The sequence below is a fragment of the Zalophus californianus genome, chromosome 13 (genome assembly GCF_009762305.2).
Source record: "Zalophus californianus isolate mZalCal1 chromosome 13, mZalCal1.pri.v2, whole genome shotgun sequence".
NCBI classification, from domain to species: domain Eukaryota; kingdom Metazoa; phylum Chordata; class Mammalia; order Carnivora; family Otariidae; genus Zalophus; species Zalophus californianus.
The window spans coordinates 78731021-78757175 of record NC_045607.1 but is presented as its reverse complement, the minus strand read 5'-3'; the positions used below and the strand labels follow the sequence as shown (position 1 = coordinate 78757175).

The window sequence follows — 26155 nt, the reverse complement described above, 5'->3', positions numbered from 1 at the left end:
TCCTGTGGGATGTACTCAGATGTTATGATGCAGTCACCTAAGTCAGCAGACTGGACTTAAGAGATGGAGCTATTCTTTTACCCTCGGAAAATATTTATGTGTGATCTTCACTAAATGTGGTCACTTTTCTGTAATACTGTTATACTAGGTTTTTTGTTTGTTTGTTTGTTTGTTTGTTTTCCTAACTGCAGTCTAAAATTTGAAGCATTGTGGGGAGGTGGGCAGGGGAGGGAATAAAAAGCCAAGTTTATTCAACTAAGGGTCAAGTTCTACAGAGTTATATAACAATCAAATTAAAACGAAAAACTCCTTATTTTGGGGGTGCCTGGCTGGCTCAGTTGGAAGAGTGTGTGACTCTTGATCACGGGGTCATGAGTTCAAGCCCCATATTGGTGTAGAGATTACTTTAAAAAATAAAATCTTTTTTTAAAAAACTCCTTATTTTTAAAAGTTGTGGAAGTAAATATTACAAATGATGCAAATTATCAGTTTTAAAGTCGTTTGAGTTATCAACTCATCATACTCACAGAATCCCTGTGTACCATACACTCCATTAGAATTTGAAAAAGGTGCTTAGACTGTTTAAGACTAAAGTTGAAAGTGTTCTGAATCATGCAGATGATCTCCTCCTTCACCTGAGGACGTAGGGCCCTGAGAGAGAGAGAAATGGTCATGACTTGGCACAATGCAGAGGAGGGAACAAGCCAGCAACTTCAGGGCAAGAGCACCTGTGGGTCCCATCTGACTGAGAACGTTTCCATGGACAGTTCTGCTCTGAGAGCAAGCGGGCAGGAAGCAGAGGGAAGCAAGGTACCAGGTGAGGCCAAATCTGAAAGCGAGCACGGGTGGACCTTTCCATGATCCCGGAAAGAATGCACTCCGGGGCAAGCTTCCCGAGCTGACAGATTTCCAATACATGTTTACTTAAGTAAATCGGTGGGGTCAATATTTTAGTTCATAGGCATTATATTTACTTACACAGGAGAAAGACCACACTTTTTGAAATTGGAAAAATCACACTAGATATGGGGATAGCTAGAGAAAAACGACCTTTTTATTTGAAAAGGCTAAAGAATTAAAACCTTAGGGCGCCTGGGTGGCTCAGTCAGTTAAGCATCTGTCTTAGGCTAAGGGCATGATCCCAAGGTCCCAGGATCAAGTCCCACATCAGGCTCCCTGCTCAGTAGGGAGTCTGCTTCTCCCTCACCGCTGCTCATGCTCTCTCTCTCCCCCTTTCTCTCTCAAATAAATCAATCTTTTTTTTTTTAAATAAACACAACATGTATTAATGCCAGTATGCTGGTTTCCCCACTTCCTGCTATTTTTACTAATGGCAAATGAATCTGAAGGTGATCTGGGGCCAGCACTGGTCTCCTCACTCACTGCAGGGTTTTTTCAGCTTTACAGACCAACTGCAGGAGCATCTCCTCCCTCACTCCCCGGTGGAAGTGCTCCCCCGCCCACCCGCAGCAGCTCAGACAGGGTTCAAGAGCCCCTGAGAGAGGCAGGCCATTCTTCGGCAAAGGAAACAGCAACTTGCATCAGCGGGGGGCATTTGGACATTAATCAATACATATAAAAATCACCGAAAAATTAATTCCAGTCTCAATCTCTGTTCCCCAAGGATATGTGGCCCACCCAAAAGCAGAGCTTAAGAAACTAAAATGGAGGAATACATAGTTACCGTGGTTTCAAAACTGAGGGGTCAGCAACTCACCCTTCATCTGCTATGTGTTTGTGGGTGAAGGCCAGGAGGTCGGCGGCCCTGCCCGTGCCGTCACACACGACCACCGGATCTTTGTCCCTCACAGTCTCCCACACAGCGAGGATGACATTGGGACCTCCTTCCACCACCAGACCCACCACGGGCACGCCTTGTCTTGAACCTATTTCAGAGGACAAACAATACCAAAGTGTTACAAAGATGCTGGCTAATCATCCATTTTGCTTTCCGGGACACAGGTCTTTCAATCACCCCAGATACCGGTTACCCGAGCTCACCCTTCTTCCTTCCTTGCCTCACTCAGGCTTCCGTAGTTCAAGACCAAGTCAGAAGCTTGCACTCTCAATAAAGTCACAGAAATATGGTGAGAGCATCTTCAAGCTTTCCCCCGTTAAAAAGGTAGCTAAAGGTTTTCACCAGTTAAAAAAAATTTTTTTTAAGTAGTCTTCAAGAAATTTCTACTTTTCATTGTGGAAAACTTCAAACATATCTCGAAAAAAAAAAAAAAAACAACCCAGAACGATATAATGGATCCCAATGTATCTATCACTCACCTCCAAAACTGATCAACATTTTGCCAATTTAATCAACTTCTAATGATGGTTATTTCTAAGAACAAGATGGGATGGGTAACTCTCGCAGACTTTTACATTTCAACATATTCCATTTTTCACTGTTTAAATTTCTTATCACAAGTATACATTATTTTATTAAAGTAAGGGAAAAAAAAAAAAGGAATGACCACAGAGTCATTCTTCTTGAAAAGATATTAAGTGGAAAAAAAGTTACAGAATGATACATATAGTAAGATCCTTTTTATATTTTTAAAACCACATACATGAGTATATATTTTATGTATGTTTGCATTATTTATATTTATGTATATGTAAATATACTTATTATATATACATACCCACATATCCATTTATTTATACACACACACACACACACACACAGAAAACTCTGGGAGGGTACACATCAAACTATGAATAATGGAGAAGGGAGGGAAGGATTTGGGGAAACACTGAAAAGGGACCTTGTTTATTCTATAGACTTATTTGATTATACTTTTATGCCACACATGTATTAACATATTTAAATCCATATTTTATTTTTCAAAAGCAGAAAAATCAGCAGGCAATACCACACTCACACCTGGGCATCAGAGGACATTATCCTGGGCCCCAAGTTTAACAGTCCTCCTCTGGCCATGCCCCTCCCCTCACAGTGAGGCGTCTACAGGACCAACGTTTGAGGGAAGCCTGTACCTTCTGCCCTACTTACTAGAATGCCACAGACCCCAAATTCCTGCTTCCAGGGGCTGCCTGAGCCTCTGCCCCAGATATGTCCTCCCTCAGGACACACTTGCCAATGACTCTGAGGTAGAGCTCTACGGGACAGGTGGGTAGAGCTTGGACATACAGGCCGGGGTGTGCAGGTAAGCACATGTGTGTGACGGCCCTGGCACAGACGGATGGGGCCAAGGGCAGGAAGAGAAGCAGAGAGCAGGCTATGTGTAGGCCAAGGCGACAGTCCCGGCTCTAGCTTAATACTCCCAAATTTCCAAGATGCTGAACTCAAACCTGGCCTTCCAGCTATATGTACAAATGTAAAAGGATAAAATTCTATATAGTTTGTTAGCTTGATTTAAAGCTTTTAAATATCCAGACATATAATATGTGGGCTTTCCTGTGTGCCCTTGTCCTGGACTCTACAAATGTTTGGTAGGGTGGGAGTTGGGCGGGGGGGGCACCTGTTAGCAGGTATCCAAACACATAATTCAGTCTACTTAACTGCTTTGACGTTCTACTTCTTTTCCTCTTTCACAGACTTCCACCTCATTATTTTCTCCCTGTCACTAAAAAGTGAATCTAAGATATACCGATTGGCAGTCATGGGATTCCTCTAATAATATTAGCTAAATGAGATGAAGAAAATGATATATTAACACATAAAAGTAATAGAAGAAAATTCAGATAAATATTCCATTAATCATAAAATATTGACATGGATGGAAAAAACTTTTTAAGAGAATCTCTTATGCCTTATATAATAAAATACTATGCAGCCATTAAAAATATGTTAAACTATGCTTGCTGATGTGGAAATGCATCCTTGTTTGGTTGGAGAGGGAAGACTACAAAAGAAGCATGGATACTATATGAACCTAGCATTCATTTAAAAAATGCTGCTTTGTGTGTAGAAAATTTCTGAAAGCATATATATGCATATATATATATATATATATATATATATGAAAAAGTTGGCATTTAGTTTTTATTGTGAGATGATGGGAAACCCTTCCTTCTACTATATGCTATTTTTCCTTTATCTGAATATGAGAGTATATAGCACTTTCATCATCACAAACAAATTAATAAGGATAAAGAGGAAATTCAATTTCTATTGGGTAGGTCTTTCTTAAAGCAATAACAAATTCCCACAAAAATAAAAATATTTATGATTCTTTTCTACAAAAAAGGATCTTACTGATGCTTCTCATTAAATTTGTTTAAAAAAAAAAAAAAAAGTTGTCCAGTTCTCACTGAGAAATCTCACTAGAGAGCTGCCTCTACCCTTGGGCCCCAGGGTTAGGCGTGAAGACACTATCATGCCTCCAAATTACAACGTCCTAGGATGGACATCCCAGGAAAGCACTGTTCTCCACTGACGGTTGGATTGTGAAGAGCTACAGAGGCATCTGATCCTATGCACCTTATCCTCAGGGGCTCAGGAACGGGTGTTGGCCACATTTCAAATGGCTGAACCCAGGAATTCCTAGAGCAACTTCATGATGTCGGGGTTTTGGGGTTTTGTTTTTTTTTTTTTTGTAAGTACTCTTGGCCAATATCAAGGGTTTTCCAGGGACTCTAAAAAGTCCGGCTGAAAAGAAATGAAAGAAATCAACAAAATATTTAAGTATTTTCATTCCATCCAAATAAATCCTTTTTAAGCAATACAAATTTGATAGAAAGCTTCCCTAGTGAGCATGGTAGGCATGAAGATCAGCTTTGATACATAAGAATTGGGGGTCTGTTGGGGACTTTTGCCTCCCTTCCTTCCTTCCTTCCTTCCTTCCTCCCTCCCTCCCTCCCCTCCCTTCCTTCTTTTCTTCTCTCCTTCTTCTGTTCTTCCTTCTCCTCCTTCTCTTCTTCCTTCTCCTCCTTCTCTCTCCTTCCTTTCTTCCTTTCCTGTGTGTGTGTTGGTGCCTTGCTGTTTTTGCTCCTTCATATTGGTTCTCCTTAGAATAATAAATGTTACCAATCCACTGGAATGGGCTCCACATTCTTTTACACACAAAGTGAAACTCTCCAAATAAACCCCAAGTTTCAAGATCTTTGAAAGTAAAAATGTTACTTGATGCTATATGCAAGCTTCAGGTTGTATGCATTCATCCACAAATGGAGAATCGGCAGGGAATAAGACAGACAGAACTTTGCTCTCTTGGGGCACACATTATGATGCTGTATGAAACGCCTGAGCAATTTCTGTGGTGAGCATAAGTCAACAGAGGCAACAGGACATTTCAGGTAATTGAGAGTTCAGACCTTTAAAGGAAACCTCCCTGCAGGGACTCTTGCTCAGGCCAGTCGCTGACCTCTCCTCCGCTCCTCTCCTCTGGGGGTCTCCCTTCCCCCCACCCACACCCACTCCACAGAGGACCACATACCTGATCCTCTCTCCCCTTTCCTTTCCTAAATGAGCCTCCAACCCTCATTCACACTAAGCTCTAAGTGACCGGCAACAATTGCCAGGGCCCCTCCCACACACACCCCCAAAAGGAGATTACACCTGTATCAAAGGAGGATAAAAGGAAAGAAAGTATGATATTGAGGGCATACTATGCGCCCAACACTATCCTAGGCACAGCAAGCCTACATTATCTCAATTAATTCTCACAACAAAAGTTAGACCATTCCTTCCCTTTTATATTAAGAAAACTGTTCAACAGATGTTAACTCCCTTGGCCAAGATCATAGACAGTAGATGACACAGCTTTGATCTGTCTGACCCACATTCTGCTGCCTCAGGAGATCAAGGTAAAAAACTCAAAGGACGTTCAGCATTGAAGGCCAAAGCCAAAGGCTGAAGAGGACTTGAGCCTCCCAAGTGCGTTGGCTCCCTTGTCTTCTGCCCCAAGGGTGCGAATATCTTGTGCAAGATTTAACGCATGGAAAGAGCCAGAAGCCCACTTTCTGCTGCCTTGGACGAAAAGTCTCCACTTCTCCAGGCAGCACCTCCCTTTCCATTTCTCTACCCAAGGATGTTTGCTGATTCTGGCCCTCCCTTCCCTTCTCCCTCCTACAGATACTACTGTTAAAAAAGAGACAAGAGGTCCAAAACAGAGTCACTTGTGCTAAGCTCCACATCAGCAAACTAAGACATAATACCTGACCTAATGGCAGTTGCAACCTCTCCCACGAACGTAACCTTTAACCAGTCAGTCTGGAATTACCTGGTTGGCACTAGTGAGGTCATCTGCCTGGTAGGACGCCCACGCCCACCCCGCCTTCCCCCAGAGGAAGGTGATCTTGCCCAAAACAATCCACTCCTTGTTAGAAGAACTCCCTTGCCACACCTCCTTCTGCCTATAAAAGTCTTCCATTCTGTCCAGTTCCTTGGAACTCCCCTCTCTCTATCTGCCAGATGGGATGCTGCCCAACTGATGAATCACTGAAGAAGACCAGTAAGATCTTTAAATTTACTCAGATGAATTTAGTTTTTTTAACACTACCAAAATGGCCATCTCAAAGCATCATGGAATCGACACACAACACTGAAACCTTCAAAGGTCCCTATTTCTAAAAGCCCTGTATGGTTTTAATGCTTCTCTATCTGGGGTATGCCACCATACATGAAATGCCATCTTCCCTGATGGTCAAACTCATACCCCCCCTCTTCTCAGGCCAGTCTCCTTACTGCTCTTCAGTCAGTCCCATTCTGGTGTCAATACTCCCCCCCACACACAACCATCCTCCACGTGTCCTACCCTACGGACAGCTGGAGGCTATGCTAGAGTCTCCACTGTTGCAGAAGGCCTCTCCTGATTATGCTGTCCCCCAAGACTTCTTCCTCTCTCCTGTCACCCACAATTCCACACCACCTCACATCCTGCTTTCTTCGGGCTGTGGGTTCACACATGTTAATTTAAGGCAGTGACCAGCTTGGACCTCTCCACTCTGTATGGATGACAAAGGAGTGCCTTTCTCCATAGCAGCCCCCCAACCAGGCCCTGGTGGCTGAGCCTCTGTGGTACTCACAGCTGTGTATTTTCTGCAGAGAGAGGTACTTTTCCAGGTTCCTCCTGAGCTTCATCTCATTTCCATACTTGCCCACAGTCCCATCATCGGACAAGATGAAGTGGGAATGCATGCTGTTGAGTGTGGTGAGCTTGCTGAGGGGGTTGCCCAGAGTCTGGTACAAGCACACCACCTGGAAGACAGTGGAGAGAAGAGAAGGTCAGAGCTCAAGGTCCTTCTCTGGGCTCACCTGCTCCATAAGGCCTGTCCATGCATCATGGAGTTCGTGCCAAGGTTAGTAAGTACTACTTGCTACCCAGAGCAGTGTTTCTCAAGCTATCTGTGGTGAAGGATCAATTTGTTTTTTTAAATCTCCCATCTTTTAATGGATTGGTATATGGTCCTACTATGTGTAACCAGTATGCGGCTCATGCTACATGAGAGTCATGACACAAGTTCAACAACTCTCCCACATGCCATGCTCAGCAAGATAAGCCCACTGGCCATATGCTCAGATGTCACAGCATTTCCACGTTGCTAAAAATGGTTCTAAATATTTATAATTTCTGTACTTACCTTGCCTCAAGATTATAAAACAGTTCAAAAAAGTACAGTGATACACAGACTACATCACTATCCAAAAAATAGGTCTTTCAATAGACCTACTCCAAAATAATGTGATACCACTTTTTTTTTCGTATTCCAAATGGAATGGAGAGTAACAGCCAATCAACTGAATGGAGATCCATCCATTTAATATAGAACATCCAGATCTTTATTAATATTTGTGGACTCTTCCTTAAGCTACTCCAATTCTTATTTGTTTTTAGAGATAAAAGCACAGTATTTGGAGCCAGAGGGACCCAGTTTAAGTCCAGACTCTTCTACTTCCTAATTTTAATTCGGGGTAACTCTTATCTCCTTTCTCAGGCTTACTTTGCTCATGTATAAGTGAGAATAATAATTCCTACAGCAGAGGGTCGCTCTGAAGCTTAAAAGAAATAATGATGGGAAAAGCACTACAAACTTTATCAAACATTAGTCTTTAAAAGTTACCTTAATTAATTCCTAAACGCGACACTGACACCAGAAACCAAAAAGAAAATAATTGAGAGATTTAATACTTCTGAAGTATCTTATCACAACAATATCATTTTTTATAAAAGCAAAAAATGAACAATAGAGGAAAGGTTAAATTATAATATTATTAAAGTACTATAGTACAGTAGAACATTATCAGGCATAAAAAATCAGAATGCACTGTTGGCCCCTAGAATACAATTTCCCACTAAAAAAAAAAACCAGCCATTTCTCAAGGAGCAAAAATATACACAATTAGTCCGGAACATTTTTTTATACTAAAACACAAAGAAGCAATGAAAAACAGCTATTATTGTGTTAAAAGGACTCAGGAGACAACTTGAAAAGTTTCCACTGGCCAAAATGGGACAATCTGAGCATAATTAAGAGTAATAACTAGAATAGATGAATTGAAACATATTTAATATTCGATATGTTTCAATTCATGAACCAAAAAAAACCTCATTGTTCTTGTTGGAGGCTGACAGATAACGAATCATTGCTTTGAAAGCTGGAAAATAAAGAGAAAGAATCAAGCATTTATTCTGCCCTTTCCCATACAACTGTATCACAAGGTAAACCAAAAGGTTGATGAGAAAATGTTTCTTTTATAGAGTGTTTAAGCTAATAAAGAAAGAACACTATAATTAAATATCAGCATTTGCAACTCAGTTGAGATCATGAATCTAGGCAAGGACATCATAAAAAGAAAGATGATCATAAGTTACAAGGGAAGGACACATCTCTCGTGGCATAAACTTGCACAAAAAATCTGGTATTTGATCATACCTTTGGATCAAACTACCAATTTACAAGAAAGACAAGAAACAAATAAATACCCTAAGCCTTAGTATAACAGGCTAAATCTGCAAAATCCAAACTATGGGAAACTCTTCAGGAAAAATGACCTAGTTCTTTAACAAATTAATTGCACCGAGAGAGAGAGAGAGAGAGAGAGAGAGAGAGAGAGAGAGAGAGAGAGAGATGGAGGAAAAATCCATAGATTAAAAATGACTGAGGGGCACCTGGGTGGCTCAGCCAGTTAAGCATCCAACTCTTGATTTCGGCTCAGGTCATGATCTCAGGGTTGTGAGATCAGCCCGGCATCAAGCTCCATGCTGGGCGTGGAGCCTGCTTGGGATTCCCCCGCTCCTCAGCCCTTCCTCTCCTCCCTCTCTAACAACAACAACAAAAGACTGAAAGTGACTCAAGAGACATCTCAAACCATCACAATATAGGGAACCTTTCTGGATTATGAAATCAAACAACTAGGGCACCTGGATGGCTCAGTCGGATAAGCATCTGCCTTCGGCTCAGGTCACGATCCCAGGATCCTGGGATTTAGCTCCACGTCAGGACCTCTCCCTCTACCCCTCCTCCCCACTTGTGTTCTCTCTCTGTCTCGTTCTTGCTCTCTCAAACAAAATCGTCAAAAAAAAAAAAAAATCAAACAACTAAAAAGTATGACACAATCAGAACGCTGAACAAAGACCGGCTATTTGTTGATATTCAGGAATTGTTAATTTTTTTAGGTATGAAAATGGCAATATGGTTATATATTTTTTAATTATCCATATATTTCAGAAATATCTACTTATTGGTATTTAGAAATATCAAAGTATTGGTAAATCAAGTGCTAAATTAGAAATACTGGATAAAATATTTACCAGAGACATTATTTGATGTCTGGAATTTGCTTCAAAATATTGGAGTGAAGAGGTGGGGAATGGATAAAGGGACAGATGAAAGAAAATTGGCTCTAATCTCATAATTGTTGAAGCTGGGAGATGGGTGCATAGGATTTCATTATTTAAATCTCTCTACTCTTTAATATGTGTGAAATTTTCCAAAATGAAAGTTAAACCATACACGTCTATATTAATTGACATAGAGAAGTAACTGTTAATAATAGTTATATAGTAATAGTAATAGTTAAGCCAAAGAACAGATTCACAAAAATGAACAAAAATAAAAATAAAAAACATATTTACATTGGTGGGTTTCTGTTACTACTTTTTTTTCATACAAACTCTTTTTTTATTATACATATGTACACATACTTAGAAAAAATTATGGAATGATACACACCAAGATATTAATAGTGGTTATCTTTCCTCTTCATACCTTTTGTAATACCTGAGATTTTTATCAGAAACATACACTATTCTTGGGGCGCCTGGGTGGCTCAGTCGTTAAGCGTCTGCCTTCGGCTCAGGTCATGATCCCAGGGTCCTGAGATCGAGCCCCGCATCGGGCTCCCTGCTCGGCGGGAAGCCTGCTTCTCCCTCTCCCACTCCCCCTGCTTGTGTTCCCTCTCTCGCTGTGTCTCTCTCTGTCAAATAAATAAATAAGATCTTTAAAAAAAAAAAAAAAGAAATTACACTATTCTTATAAACAGACTTAGACAAGTCCATTCCCTATAGAAAAAGAGGATCAAAGAATCGATACACAGGAACGAATAAAGCAGAGTGGTACAAGGGTCAAATCAGGAATGTTCCTTGTTTTATCACACACACACACACACACCCCACTACAAGAAACTCGGGTATTATTCTGAGCAAGACAGGAGCCACTGAAGGGCTTTTCATAGGGGAAGAGCACGATCTGATTTATATTTTAGAAGAATGAGTCTGGCTACTGTGTTAAGATTGGATTACAAGGAGTGACAGGGATGAGAGAAGGGAAAGCTATTACTGCAATCATCCAGGTGACAGAAAATGGTGGTTTGGACCCGCTTAGTAACAGTGGGAGTAATGAGAAGAGGTCATATTCCACAGGTATTTTTACATCTAAAATGAAGCCGAGATAATTTACTGATGGATTAGGTTTGAGGTGTTGAAACAGATCATTCCAGGATTAGTCCAAGGTTTTTGGCTTGAACAACTGCAAGGATGAGATCATCATTTTCTAAGACAGGGCAAGTAGGAAGACAAAATTGGTTTGGGGTATATTACATTGGAGATGCCTTTTAGATGCCCAGGCGTAGTGCTGAGTTGGCAATTAGATACACATTCATTTCCTTTTGTTGTCTACTTACATCTTTTCCAATAAGATCTCTTTGGTTCTCAATGACACCCCAAGGAGGGATTCCAACTGTGCAGATTTTTCTCAAGGACTGGAAGGAATGGGCTTTCAGGGCATCCCCAACATGTTTGGACACGCCTATGAACAACAGAGATCAAACTTTAACAAGACGAATCATGCAAAACACCGTGACTGCTGGGAAGAGACAAACGGGCATGGACATATGCAAAGGGACATTCTTAGGGAAAGTCGCTGACACAGCGGAATGAATTTCTGTGATCTTGTCTTTCTCTACTCTCTTTTAACACTGCTTTCTCCTATCACTGATCTCTTTACCTGAACAATTCTCTTCTCCCTTTGGGCAATTTTTGCTTACAACCTCAGTCCTGACCCTATTTTTGACTGCCCAGAAAGTCCTGTGAGGCCAACATGAATGTTCTAATTTTTTTTTTTTCTCTAACCTTCTCAATTGTCTCAGCAAAACATCCTGCACATATGGCCCTTGCTTCATTGAAGCAAATTAAGTTAATAGCTTTATAGACAGAAATATTCCAGAACTAATATTCATCTTTGACCTTCTGGAATTAATAACAACAGCAATAATTATAGCCGGCACTGACCAAACTCTTACAATGCACCAGGTACTTTTTTAAGTGTTTTATAAGTATTTACACTTTAAGTAGAAACTTTATTTGGTCTATTTTATAGGCAAGAATTGAGTCAATAAAGAAGTTAAATAATTTGCCCAGCGTTATAGAGCTGGCAATTTGTAGAGTTTGGATTCCAAAACCAGGATATCTGACTTTCCTTTTTTAAACAGACTTTATTTTTTAAAGCAATTTTAGGTTCACACAAAACTGAGCCAGTAGTACAGACTTCCCTTGCACCCCCTAATCTATATACCCACAGCCTCCCCCCACTGTTAACATCCCCCCTCCGTGGTACATTTGTTATAACTGATGAACCTATACTAACCTGTACTAACACATCATTATCACCCAAACGCCGTAGTTTACATTAGGGATTGGTGCTGTAGATTCCATACAACCACCGATCTTTTTACTCTCTCCCATTTTGCCTTTTCCAGCATGTCATATAGTTATTAGAATCGTGCAGTATGTGGCCTTTGAGATTGGCTTAATCTGCCTTTTAATGACAACACTGCATTGCACCACTTTCTCCTCTTATATATAGTACCGGTCCTCTATGTGTCGTTAGCACAGAAACAAACAAACAAAACTCTATTGCAAGCATCTGATGCACAGCACCTAATCATTTCCCCCTCTCTGGCATTTTCCCCTCCACCCTATTTTTCACACTTTGCCCAGAGTCATTTTCTAGAATCAGGGATCTGATATATCAATATCAGCTGTGCAGCCATCCACTGCAATAGAGATTTGGACTCAGGGACGCCTGGGTGGCTCAGTCCGTTAAGTGTCTGCCTTTGGCTCAAGTCATGATCCTATGGTCTTGGGATCGAGTCCCGCATCGGGCTCCCTGCTCAGCGGAGAGTCTGCTTCTCCCTCTGCCTGCCTCCCCCGCCCCGCCCCCTTGTGCGCTCTCTCTCTCTGACAAATAAATAAAATATTTAAAAAAAAATAGAGATTTAGACTCCATAGGTTTGGCATGGGTTACGAGCATGGTGATGCTGGTGGATGTATTTCAGCATCCCACATGTGATCTTAGTATATACCGTCTACTGAGACTCTCCCTAAAACCAGGTCTGACTATGTCATTTCCTATCCATTCTCCTGTCCGAATTCCTTTGAGGGTCCCCTGCTACACAGAGAATAAAACCTCAGCCCAAAAGCATGGCACCCAGTCTGGCTCCAGTCTCCCTTGTCCCTGTCCTCTGACACATGGCACATCCAGCCCGTAGCCTTATTGCCTCTTTCTACACACGCCTTCACCTCCAGCCATGTGCCTGCCAGCCATGTGCCTGGCCTTGAACTCCCACCTCTGTCTAGGATGCTCCTTCCTACCCTTCCCTCAAGGTCAACGCCAAGTGTTATATTCTGCTGCATGCCTTCCCGGGTGCCCTCAGCTGGAACTGAAATGTGACTTCCTCTTCCTTGTACTCCCAAACACTTGCTTTGTATCTCAACTATGATCCAGTCAGCACTGATTATAGTTAGTTGCTCACTGTTACCATGGTCCACCTTATCACTAAACCCAGGGTGCATACCTTACTCATCTTTCAGCCACAGCATCTATCCAAATGCTATATACATAAGACTTGTGGCATTCGATTAAATGTCAAACATTCAGGCCAGATACTGCAGTTGAGAAGCAGCTCAAGAATAGGCAGAAGCCGGTGAGCAACACTTCTCAAATTTAAATGTGCAGAAGAATCATCTGGGGATGTTGTCAAAATGCAGATTTAGGTCCTGCTGGTCTGGGAAGGTATCTGAGATCTGCATTCCCAGCAAGCTCCCAGGTGATGCTGATGCTGCTGGTCCAGATGTCCCTCCCTGAGCAGTCAGGCCCTAAGGAGTTGTGGTTGAATGGGGTCAGGTCCTGATTATTGTTGAAGAAAGCTCCAAGTAGGTCTCATTTCTCATTTCTTTTGTTTATATGAACTATTTTAATAGTCTTCACACTATTATATTTGTGTTCCTTAACTGGTCCTAACCTAAATTTTAAACACACACACACACAGCAGTAAGTAAAATAAAGCCTATGTTGTTAAAAAGGGAAACCAAAGGCCCAAAATGGAATCACTTAAGCCAAGTTATCAAACTGGGGCTTAATACCTAACCTAGCCTAACCTAATTGCAGTTCCAACCTCCCCCAGAAATGTAGTCTTAACCATTCAATGAGAAATTTTCTGATCAGTATCAATGAGGTAATCTGTCAGAAGGACTCTCTTCATCCCCCCCCACTCCCCCCCCCCCACACACACACACCCCACAAAGGAAGATGAGGTAATCTGCATGATTAGCCCCCCTGCCGTTCCCCCTGAGGGAAGAAGACCTTGCTTGGACCGATCCTTCCTTTTCTTTTGCTAATAACTTCCTTGCCCCACCCTCCTCCCTATAAAAACCTTCCATTTTGTAGTACAAACTTCTGTGGGCATCTCTTTACTTGGTAAATGGGATGGTGCTTAATTCATGAATTGCTTAATAAAACCAATTAGATCTTCAAATTTACTCAGTTGTATTTTTGTTGTTGAACTTGACCCTGGTGAGTTTAGCTCACGCCCAAGCCCACACACTCCATACTTGGATGGATTCTGCATCCTTTCAAACCTCACCATGGTCTAAAGTTCATGAAAAGACTATTTTCTTTGCCAGAAGTTTACCCACAGTTGCGTTAAAACAGCGTATTTTAACAATGGTAAAAACGCATTCCAGGAAAGGTCTATGATTCTGGGCTTTTTTCTAGCCATTATGCTTTTTGTCTTTCTCTCTTATGCCACCACGTCTCCTGGGAGCACTGCAGAGCAGAGATTAGGTGCCATACTACCGGATTCAGTTAGAAAGAGGGTTTTGTTTTGTTTTGTTTTTAAATGAAGCAGGGAGTGCACTTTACCAGTATTAATGCCTTCAGTTATTATCCACGCTCCTGTTGTCTCTGCAGCTTTGACCAAACCTTGGCTGAAGATCTCTTTAAGTTTGGAGGGCATCTTGAAGTTCTGGATGCCCCCGTGGACAGAGATCACCAGCTTTGGCAGTTCCATCTTCCACTCTTTCAACATTAAATGTAACAGATGATCCAACTTTGTATCATAAGAAGTTCTAATATACTGGAAGATATGCATAGACACATGTACATAAAGTAGGAAAAACTACACGCCGGTAACAATGAGCACACAGCAGGGCGACTGAAATGGCCAAAACTTAAAAGGAAGTGTCTGAGATTTCTTTAAAAGTTCATCGTTGTATAATGGAAACATTTACTTTGAAAGGATCCCACGCCCCCTGTAAGTTCCTTCTGGGAATTAACAAGTCACGGTAGGAAGGCTTCCTCTGGCTTTCAGGGTTGGCCCACCAATGTTCTCTAGAAGGTCTGAGATGAGGCATAAATACTTCAAACTGGTAAAAACCACTACTCCAGGAAACCCATTTTAAATAGAAATAGGTGAAATGGGGTTTTTCATACACGCTCTTGATGAGGGAGCAGAAGACTAGCTGAAGACAAAGCACTATCTTAAAGTTAATACATTGCTAGAGGGGAAAACAACCTTAACTTGACAATGGCAAAGGCTCCATTATCTTGTAGGTCCTCTTTAGCATATGAAAGTTCTTTTGAAACCTCCCTTTTCCTTACGTCCCCCAACTCCTGAGTGTATAATCAGCCACTCCTCAAGCCCCTGGTGCCGCAGCTCTTCCTGCCCACGGGCCCTGTCCCCGGGCTTTAATAAACCACCAGTTTGCACCAAAGACGTCTCAAGAATTCGTTCTTGGTCGTTGGCTCCAGACCTCACCCCACCGAACCTCAGATATATTCCAAAACCACATCACTGTTTTAATTTACTTGACTATTTCATATATTTCTATAATTTAAATCAAATTATGATCCGGGAGCATGTACTTCTAATTTACTGTAAATTTTACATTCTAACCATTCCCTTTATATGTAATTATCCCTCTGAAAATGTCTTTTTCCAAAACAAATACTTCTCACAAGAGTCATATTTTTAACTAGTCAGTGTAACCCAAAGAAAAAATGAGAGAAATCTGAATCAGCAGGTAGGACCGGAATCATTTTGTGTTTTGCGTAAGATCATAGTGTATAGCTGGCTCTCTTTTTCCAATAGATGCAGCCACATACAGACTGTTAAAATCATACTGAGAGGAGTTTGCCATCCTCAGGCATAAGCTAACCAACAAGACCAAGTCAGATTTACAGGAATAAGGACAATAAGAAACCATGAATTAGAAAACTATACCAAAAAGAACCACAGGTGGAGCTCTTCATACATATGCAAATAGAATTATCACCTATCTTCCAGAATGTAATAGTGCCTTAAAACAATTGTCTATTCACCTTTGAAATTTTTTTTTTAAGATTTTATTTATTTATTTGACAGAGAGAGACACAGCGAGAGAGGGAACACAAGCAGGGGGAGAGGGAGAGGGAGAAGCAGGCTTCCCGCCGAGCAGGGAGCCCAATGCGGGGCTTGATCCCGGGACCCCGGGATCATGACCTGAGCCGAAGGCAGACGCTTAACGACTGAGCCACCCAGGCACTCCGCACCTTTGAAATTCTTAAAACATAATCCCTTTATTTAATTTTTAAAATGTTACAGCCATCACAGAATGTAATAGAACCTAAGGGTAATCAGGATTCAATTTCTAAGGGAGGAAAATGAGTTGCCATGGCTTTATTACATATTCAAGTAGTAGGAAAAAATACAAGTTAACCTTTGTGCAATGGTTTGTGTTGCTCCAAATCTCCAGTAAAGGCAGAGGAGGGAGGCAGCTCTGACTCGGTTCCTCTAGCTCAACCCTCTCCCAGGTGCCTCTCTCTTTCATCTAGAAGTCCTTTTAGTTCTAGCGGACACTCCTCCCTGAGATTTCAGATAAACAACTTTGATTAACTCAGCACTAGTCTTTTATTCCAAAGGCCAATTGAAGATGGTGCTAAAGGTTAATGACTTTCCTTCCCCCTCCCCCTCCCTCCTTTATAACTAACTCAGGCAGATTCTTACGGGCCTAGATTCTCCTCAAACCCTTCCTGGAATGAGGTGGGAGGCATAAAACTGGGAAAGGGAACGCAGGGGTGGGAGATGAATAACCAGCTCTCACAGCTTTCCGGCCTCTCACCGTAGACGGAAGTACAAATCTGTGCTTAAATATAAAAAGTAGCTGCTTCTCTTCTGAGAGATCAAATAAAGTGCATTCAGGTACTCAGGATGTAATGGCGATCTAATGCTAAGCACAGAACATATGAGCGATCAGGAGATCTGCTGAACCGTATTTTCAGTTCCCCTATATGCACCATATTCTCCCTTGGCCTTCCCACAAGCCTCGAGTGCTCTTAGCCCTCTGCCTCACCTGACACCAAAACACCTCACTTACCTTTCTGATCTCAGCTTAGCTGTCCCTATACTTCCCAATACTTCCTTGACACACTCACATTGCCCCAGAAAAACAGGAGTGACCCTTCCCATTTTCTTGAAGAACACTGTATTCCCACCCCACCCATGGTCACTATATTTATTTCCTGTTTCCCCTCACTAGACTGTAAACAATGTTAGTACATGGAACATAATGCTCTTTGGGGCATAGCAAAGTATGAGCACCTAATAAATCTTTGTCAAATGGAAGAAAAAATGAGGAAATGAAGGTGATTATGAATAAACATAAAAGCAAAAGGAGGAAGACTAAAACTTATGGGGAAAATTACATACAGGGTAATAAGAGTCAGCTTCCAGAAAAGATTACAGAGGAGAATAAGGGCAGTTTTCTCACCAACTAAAGAGAACATCAACACACAAAGCTAAATACAAGACGATTAATAACTGGAAACGTAGATTACTGTAAAACTGCATTACAAAACTTGATTATGATTGCATTATTAAGAACGGTTGTTTCAAATCCATCCAACTGATGGCCACACTCTAGGGTACAGCTGATTTGAGGCTTTCCTGAGGTGGATGCCCCGTGCAGGTTCCCCAGGGAAATCTGTCTCTGAAAAAGCAGCAGGTGATTGACAAGCTCAAGGAAAAAACACCTGAGAGATAGCTGAAGCGTCAGTATTATGCAAATTACATGCAAAATTATCATATTAGGGACAGGAGCAAGACTGGCCTGGAAAGCCTAAGCACGATCACTTGCGGGGAGATACAGAGAGAAATGTCCACATTTCCTCTCGCAAGGACATAGCAAGCATGAACAGCCACAAGGTACTAGTAATTGCTATGGCCATGCTTCAGCTAAAACCATCTCTTTGGCAGTGACTTTCTTCCACTCCTTAAGAAAAGGGCAGCCCTTTGGCAACTGTCTCAAGAGCAATAAGCCATTCTCCCATAGAGAAGGCATAAGCTTGCTAAAAGAGATCAAATAGAGTGGGCCACACCACACCTGGGAAAGGTACCATGTCCCTCAGACAGAAAGGAAAGAGAAGGGTCAGGTCATTTTTGTGAAGAGGTCAATAACACGGATCATTTTTGCAATAAAACTCGGTCATCTGATCATCTACACTTGGAGATAAAATTTGCAGAAACATTTGGAGGTTATCTTCTGTTAAAAACTACCAAAAATAATGTGAGTTATTAGCAAACCTTGGAGTGGTGGGTGTGCTCTCCATCTTGAAAATTAATAGTGCCAAACGTATCTGTAGGGCTTTTCGTCGTATGCTTTTCAACAGACCACTGTTCATTTTCGTTACCACTGGCAGCTGAGATGGTCCAGGAGTAATCTATGCCATGATGGTCTCCAATCAATCGCCCACAGTAACACCTTAAGGATGGGATGAAAACCAGTTTCAGATTAGAAAACACACAATGTCAAAATAGAAAACAGATGTACCGTTTCTACACTTTTCTAGGGTAATATATAGATGGCATATATGAACAATATTTTTTAATTTCACATTAGGGGGCGCCTGGGTGGCTCAGTCATTGAGCGTCTGCCCTCGGCTCAGGTCATGATCCCAGGGTCCTGGGATGGAGCCCCGCATCGGGCTCCCTGCTCCGCGGGAAGCCTGCTTCTCCCTCTCCCACTCCCCCTGCTTGTGTTCCCTCTCTCGCTGTGTCTCTCTGTGTCAAATACATAAAATCTTAAAAAATAAATAAGTAAATAATAAAATTTCACATTAGATTTATATTAGACTTATATCACTGGATTGTCTTCTGAGTTTAGAAACACCCTCAGTGGTTCTCTCCCTTAGCTGCACATTAAAATCATCTAGGGAATGTTTTAAAAAAAAAAAATACCCAAAGTCTTGTGCACACCCATGTTCATATAAGTATTACAAAGCATTATTCATAATAGCCAAGTTGACAGATGAATGCGTAAACAAAATGTGGCATATACATATAATGGACTATTATTCAGCCTTAAAAAAGGGAGGAATCCTGTGATACACGAAAATAGGGATAAACCTTGAGGATAGTATGCTAAATGGAATCAGTCATAAAAAAAAAAAGTGCTGTATCATAAAAAAAAAAGTAGTCAGATCCACAGAGACAGACAGTAGAATGGTGGTTGCTAGAGGCTAGGAGGAGTGGCCAGTGGGGAGTTACTGTTTAATGGACACAGAATTTCAGTTTTGCAAGATGAAAAAGTTCTGAAGATCTGTTGCACAACGGAACTAACACTACTAGCTACACACACTTAAAATGGTTAAGATGGTAAAAAAAAAATCAAGTTGTACATTTTAAATATGTGCAGTTTATTTTCTGTCAATTATATCTCAACAAGAAAAAAACTAAAAATCTCCAACATGCAATACTTGAGAGTCAGAAAATGTCTTCATGTAAAACATAATATGCACATCAAAAGGCAAGAATATTAACCAATGCCAAAAAAGATTCAACATCAGAGAAATATTAAACACAGAGCTACCACAAGAGCCATGAGTGAGGCTTGACTACAAATATAAATTAAATAATAAATATGTGATAGAATTACAAGGGAAGGAAAATTCAATAAATGTTCCTGCAAATTAAAAGTTTTAAAAACTATTTCAGATACAAAACGAGGCAAATTAGAAGGTTAAATCTCTTTGAAACTAGAACTATATAAAAACTAACAAAATACAATAATCATATTGGCAAAAGGGCGATAAGCTTCTCATGTTTCATGAATTAAAAAAATCAGAAGGAAAAATTAAAATTTGAGCATATAGAACTTTCATATGCCTATTATATATAAAGAGGTTATTCAGCTTTATAAGTGATTCAGGCTTTTTTGTGTGTGTAGGTGTGAAAAGCAACATAAAAACATGTACAAGTTATGGGGCTCAATTAAGCAAGGAACAGGATGACAACAAGAAGTCAGATCATTTTAGAGTTCTATATGGAGGGCCTCTTGACTCAGAGGGTGAAGGAATAATCTCAAACGTACAGAATATACATAATTGGAATCTACTAGAGAGAAATGTATCACCTGGTTATCTTTCGGAATGAGGGATAGTCTTCAAAATGGAAAAACATCTATTCATAAGCTGAATGATTCATTTCACTGTGGCTTTTTCTAAACAGAACATGAATGAATGGAGGCAACCATAATTCACGCCTGGAAACTGGAAAGATAAATCACTAACCTCTCATAGGACCATTCTTCAGTTTGAATCCACTTTGCTCAGAGTATTTTTCTAGCCTAATCCATTTGACTTGAATCAATACAGTTTTATTCCAGTTTTTACCAGATCATTAAATTATGGCATGATGATCTCATAGAAGAAACCAATTACCCCTAAACTATTTTTTAAAAAAGCTTCCATGTCCATCCTGTTAGTTAAAACTTTCAGAAGGGGCGCCTGGGTGGCTCAGTTGGTTAAGCGACTGCCTTCGGCTCAGGTCATGATCCTGGAGTCCCGGGATCGAGTCCCGCATCGGGCTCCCTGCTCAGCAGGGAGTCTGCTTCTCCCTCTGACCCTCTCCCCTCTCGTGCTCTCTCTCTCTCTCATTCTCTCTCTCAAATAAATAAATAAAATCTTAAAAAAAATAAAAATAAAAAAATAAAACTTTCAGAAGTTCCAAATTATACATCACTAACTAAAATCTCACCTTGAGACTCAACTTTGTAAAGGTACCAAATGCCAATTCCCCCCAAATTTTTATAAATTCTATAAAATACCCATCAAACCCTTAAAAGAATTTTTCAGGGAATTTGACAAAGCGATTTTAACATTTATACGGATGTATAAATTGTCTAAAAGAGTAAAATGATTTAAAAAAAAAAAAGAATAAAGCAAGAGGACTTGCCCTATCAGATATCAAGATATATTATAAAACTATAATAATGAAGCAGAGTGGCATTTACCAGGAACAGGAGAAGTAGATCAATGACACTAAAGAAAAGCTTAGAAACAGAGCCACAGACATATGGGAATTTGTTGTGGAACAGAAATGACACCACAAATGGATAGGACAGACCGCTCAGTAACTGACACCGGGGCATTTCACTCCCCACATGAAAAAAAAAAATCAAACTAGGTCTTAGCTCAGTGCAAAAATTATAAGTTTCAACAACTTTTAAGTTCTGGATGGTGTGAAATAGACATTTTTCTAGTATAGTTTGCATTGGTTACCTCTAAAGATTGCAAATTTGGGAAAAATAATTGCCAGGGAAAGGTTCTGGAGAATAAAGTAGGAAACAGAAGGAGTAAATGAAGCCTTTTCACTTCTTTTCAATATAGTCTTATGCTTGCTTTCAATTTTAGCAAATTTTAAGTAATTACTAAAAAGAAAGAAAAAATAATTTAAGGAAGGGTAAAAGAGGTTAGTCAAATGGAAACTCTTCAGTCAGTGTTAGGAACTGAACGGTGTCCCCTAAAATTCTTTATGTTGAAGTCCTAATCCCAGTGTGGCTGTATTTGGAGACAGAGCCTATAACGCAGTAATAGTTTCAGTGAGGTCATAGAGGTAGGACTCTAATCGGATAGGAATGGTGTCTAAAAAGAGGAAGAGACACAAGAGCTCTGCCAGTGCACAGAGCAAAGGCCATGTGAAGACACAGCGAGAAGAGAGGCCTCATCAGAAACCAACTCTGATGGCACCTTGACCTGGGACTCGCACGGCTCTGAGATAAAAATTTTTATTGTTTAGGGGTGCCTGGGTGGCAGTTGATTAAGTAAGAGAGAGAAATGGAAAAATAAGAATCAAACATCAAGGGCGCCTGGGTGGCTCAGTCGTTAAGCGTCTGCCCTCGGCTCAGGTCATGATCCCAGAGTCCTGGGATCGAGCCCCACATCGGGCTCCCTGCTCGGCGGGAAGCTTGCTTCTCCCTCTCCCACTCCCCCTGCTTGTGTTCCCTCTCTCGCTGTCTCTCTCTCTGTCAAATAAATAAAATCTTAAAAAAAAAAAAAAATTATTGTTTAAACCACCCAGTCTGTGGGAATCTATTATGGCAGGCTGAACAGACCAATACACCCAGCAACCTTTTCCTTCCTCTCCTACATCCGTGGATGGTGTTTTCCTTTTGCCATGATTTGCCAAACTTGGGATTCCAGATTTGTCCTTTTTCAAAAAACAAATTTAACACTGGGTCGATCCATGAGGTGAACTATGATCAGAATTAAGGAAATTTTCATTTTCCTCCATTAACAGAAGAGAAAGGTAAAACCAGTTACCAACACGTAGTTTAAAATGCAAATTGCTGTTAACATTTGTATTCTGCAAGAGTTATTTTTGCCCATCAGCTTGTGTGATGTTATGATTTATAATAAACATAGATTTGCTCTTTGCCCCCGTTTCTGGCACAGAGCCCCTAAAACCCTTGAAATTTCCTAAATGCTAAGAAAGAAAAAGATGCTGGAGGTTGAATCAACCACCAATGGCCAGTGATTCAACCAATCATGCCTATGTAATAAAGCCTCCATAAAACCTCGAAAGGATGGCATTGGGAGGCTTCAGGCTGGTGAACGAACACATGGAGGGGCTAGAAGAATGGCTTGCTCAAAAAGTGCACAGAAGCTCTGGGCCCCTTCCCACATAGCTGGTCCTATGCATCTCCTCCATCTGGCTGTTTTTGCTTTATAACATCCTTTATAATAAACTGGTAAATGTAAGTAAATGTTTCTCTGAGTTCTGGAAGCCTTGCTAGCAAACTAATTGAACCCATGGAAGAGTTCTTGGGAACCTCTGATCTCTAGCCTATCAGTCAGAAGCACAGGTAATAACGTGGACTTGTGACTGGCACCTGACGTGTGGGGAGGAAGGGTGGTCTAGCAGGACTGAGCTCTTAACCTATAGGATCTGATATGCTATTTCCAGGTAGATAGAGGCAGGATTTAGTTAATTACCTGGTGGTGTGTTGGAAAAAAGGACACACACGTCAAAACTGGTGTCAGAATTAGAGCTTGGAATAAGCACACATCACTCGCAAACCACAGATCAAATACAGTGCTGTATATGAACAAACCATCTTCATTATCCAAATAAAATACAGAGGCAACTGGGTGGCCCACTTGCATCTGACTCTTGATTTTGGCTCAGGTCATGGTCTGAGAGTTGCAAGATGGAGCCCTGCCTCAGACTCTGCACTGAGTGTGGAGGCTGCTTAAGATTTTCCCTCTCCCTCTCCTTCTGCCCCTCCACACCCCCTTCCACTGCTTGCACTCTCTTGCTCTCTCAAATGAGCAAATGAAAATACATGCTTTACATGCCTTTCAATTGGTAGAAGCTCTTGCCAAAGGCCCTTCCCATTTACATGTCTCAGTAATTCAAGTAATCTATCTACTGGCATTCAAATAATCACTCTCCTTCAAAAAAATCCCACATTTCTTTTTTAAAACTTCCCTTGGAGGGGTGCCTGGGTGGCTCTGTCAGTTAAGCATCTGCCTCGGGCTCAGGTCATGATCCCAGGGTCCTGGGATCCTAATCGAGCTCCGAACCCCATGTCAGGTTCCCTGCTCAAGAGGGGAGCCTGCTTCTTTCTCCCACTTCCTCTGCCCCACCTCCCCTCTCAAATAAATAAATAAAATCTAAAAAAACAAAAACAAAAAACCTTCCTTTGGAAAGGTAAATAAGACGCAATAAACCCCTTTCATTGAGTCTATTCAAGATGTGAGAAAACTCTCCCAATAAGTTTTAAACAGTGCCTAAATACGAAAAGAAATCTTATTTATCTAAGTCTTACCTGATTAAATTCTGGCAGACCTGGCATCCTGCAGTACATCTAAATTAAAAAGACAAAACCTCTGTTAGGTTAGTGATATATATGAAAGCATATTTAATGCTTATACCATAAACATCCGTTATTTTCCCTGGTCTAAAAAAATCAGGATTTGCTGAGTACTCATATATCATTCCCCAAACATTCCCATATGTCATTTCCCAAATATAATTACACTGCAGCAACCGTGACCTAATTGACAGAACGCTGAAGTTGGAACCTAAATACCTGGATTGAAATCTCACTGATTTAACAATGCCTCCCCAAGCACTGGTTTTCACATTTGAAAGTAATATATGTCCTATAAGGTTATTAAGAGGATTACCTGAGATAATGTGTGTAATGTAATGTTTCTTATGGTGGTGCACTGCAGTATATAAAAAATGGTGGCTGTTACTGTCATTACACTATGAAGATAACAGAATTCTCGAGAATTCTGAGAATTAAGAAAAAATATATATGTTTATAAATACAGAATATATGGACATATAATTATATAAATATTTATATACAATGGTATATCATGTATATATTATGTATTATATATTATATATTAATTATAATACTATATATTATTTTTAAACCATAAGACACTATCAAATCCAAAGACAGTTGGTATGATTATAAGTATTATCCTTATTAATCTTTCTTTTTATGGTTCAAAAGAAACTTCTGAAGTTGGGGGATCATTGTGATCATCAAAGATCATATTTTAGGTATAAAAAAGTTTTAACTAGAAGAGAATACTAGTTAAAACAATGGAAGAAAGGACAGTATTCAAAGAATCAGGGTCATTCTAAATTATTCAGAAACAAATACTTAGGCCTTTCCTAGCCTTTTGGGACTGTCTTTTCTCAGAAGCTTCACTTCAACAACAAATTCAAAATAAGGAGGAAAAAAGATATTGTAATCAAGTCTATCAGATTTGTTTCTTATTAGGAACTATAAAAATAACCGATAAAAGATCAACTTTTATCTAAATTTAAAACCACAAGGGCGCCTGGGTGGCTCAGTCGTTAAGCATCTGCTGTCGGCTCAGGTCATGATCCCAGGATCCTAGGATCAAGTCCCACGTCGGGCTCCCTGCTCGGCGGGAAGCCTGCTTCTCCCTCTCCCACTCCCCCTGCTTGTGTTCCTGCTCTCGCTGTGTCTCCCTCTGTCAAATAAATAAATAAAATCTTTTTAAAAATAAATAAATAAAACCACGAACTACCACCTTCTCTTTCTGCACTGTCAGGAAGAAAACTTTACAAAAGCTATAATTTTGAGATTCTTACTGGGATCTAAGAAAAAGGCTGGCGTAGGAAGATCCGTAATCATTCATTAATTTTTTTTTCACAATCACATAAAAATAGAGATGACTTTTTTTCCATAAAATGCAGATCTTGGACCATTCCATAATATGGAATTATGATCATTGATATTCTTCTTGAGTCTATGGACTAATGGCCTACAGGTTATCACATTTCATTAGGTTTCAAGATGATTATGAAGATGATTCTCCATTTACAGAAGCAGGACTGTGTGAGCTCAGTCTGCCTTCCACTGTAACCACCATCACATTACAAGATACCATAAAAGATGAAGGGAAAAAACAAGTTTACCTTGCCATTTTGTAAACATTTTATAAGGGGGTAAAGGGAGAACTTCCAATCACAGGGCTTACAAATCCCAGGTAATTCAGTGAGGGTGCAGCTAGTAAATGTTTAACAAAGGCCAGAAACACTGTTTTGGTCATCCCCAAAGATCAAGAATTTCAATGACCTCACCATGCTAACCTTCATAAGCATACAACTGTGATTTCTGAACTTTAAATGAATATAAGGTCAAATGCTAAAAAGAATCTAAAAATAGAGTGGTCCCTCTAATTAAAATACTACTCTTCTATTTTTCCCTTCCTTTTAATGTCTACTCTCCAAGGGCAATGCCACCCAATCTTAATTTCATGAACGCAATTACCCTGGGGAATTTTCCATAGCCTTTTATTCTCCTATCTTTCACAGGCTGCTGTTTTGAGCTTTGTTCTACAAGCAGAGCTTCCAAAGGGTTCTCGACAACTCAGAGTGCTCAAACTCAAGCCATTCCATCTGCTGTCTATTATCGGCTCAAGCAAAAAGCCTCTGGGGAAAACATGGAATTGTCCGCATCATCTGAACGCAGGGTCCTGAAATATCCCAAACTGTCACTATTGTCACTATTTTCCATAAACACTTGAGTTGGGGATAAGGAACGTTCACAATATTTTGAATATTCAGTATTCAGAAGTTCTGGGGAATGGATACAGCACTAGATATTTCCCC

The 26155-nt window shown here is 40.5% G+C and overlaps 1 protein-coding gene across 7 annotated transcripts in view; it reads right to left on the bottom strand.

The window, feature by feature from the left end:
• TRPM6 (transient receptor potential cation channel subfamily M member 6) overlaps positions 1-26155 on the bottom strand; it is a 164664-nt gene that overhangs the window by 81775 nt on the left and 56734 nt on the right. For all 7 annotated transcript variants that reach the window (XM_027616436.2, XM_027616435.2, XM_027616433.2 and 4 more), the window contains 7 exons: positions 23820-23858; positions 18296-18473; positions 14599-14812; positions 11081-11205; positions 6985-7156; positions 1718-1886; positions 528-651 (listed from right to left, as the gene is read on the bottom strand). In XM_027616436.2, the coding sequence (XP_027472237.2) occupies positions 528-651; positions 1718-1886; positions 6985-7156; positions 11081-11205; positions 14599-14812; positions 18296-18473; positions 23820-23858 (1021 nt within the window). The remainder of the gene's footprint in view (positions 1-527; positions 652-1717; positions 1887-6984; positions 7157-11080; positions 11206-14598; positions 14813-18295; positions 18474-23819; positions 23859-26155) is intronic.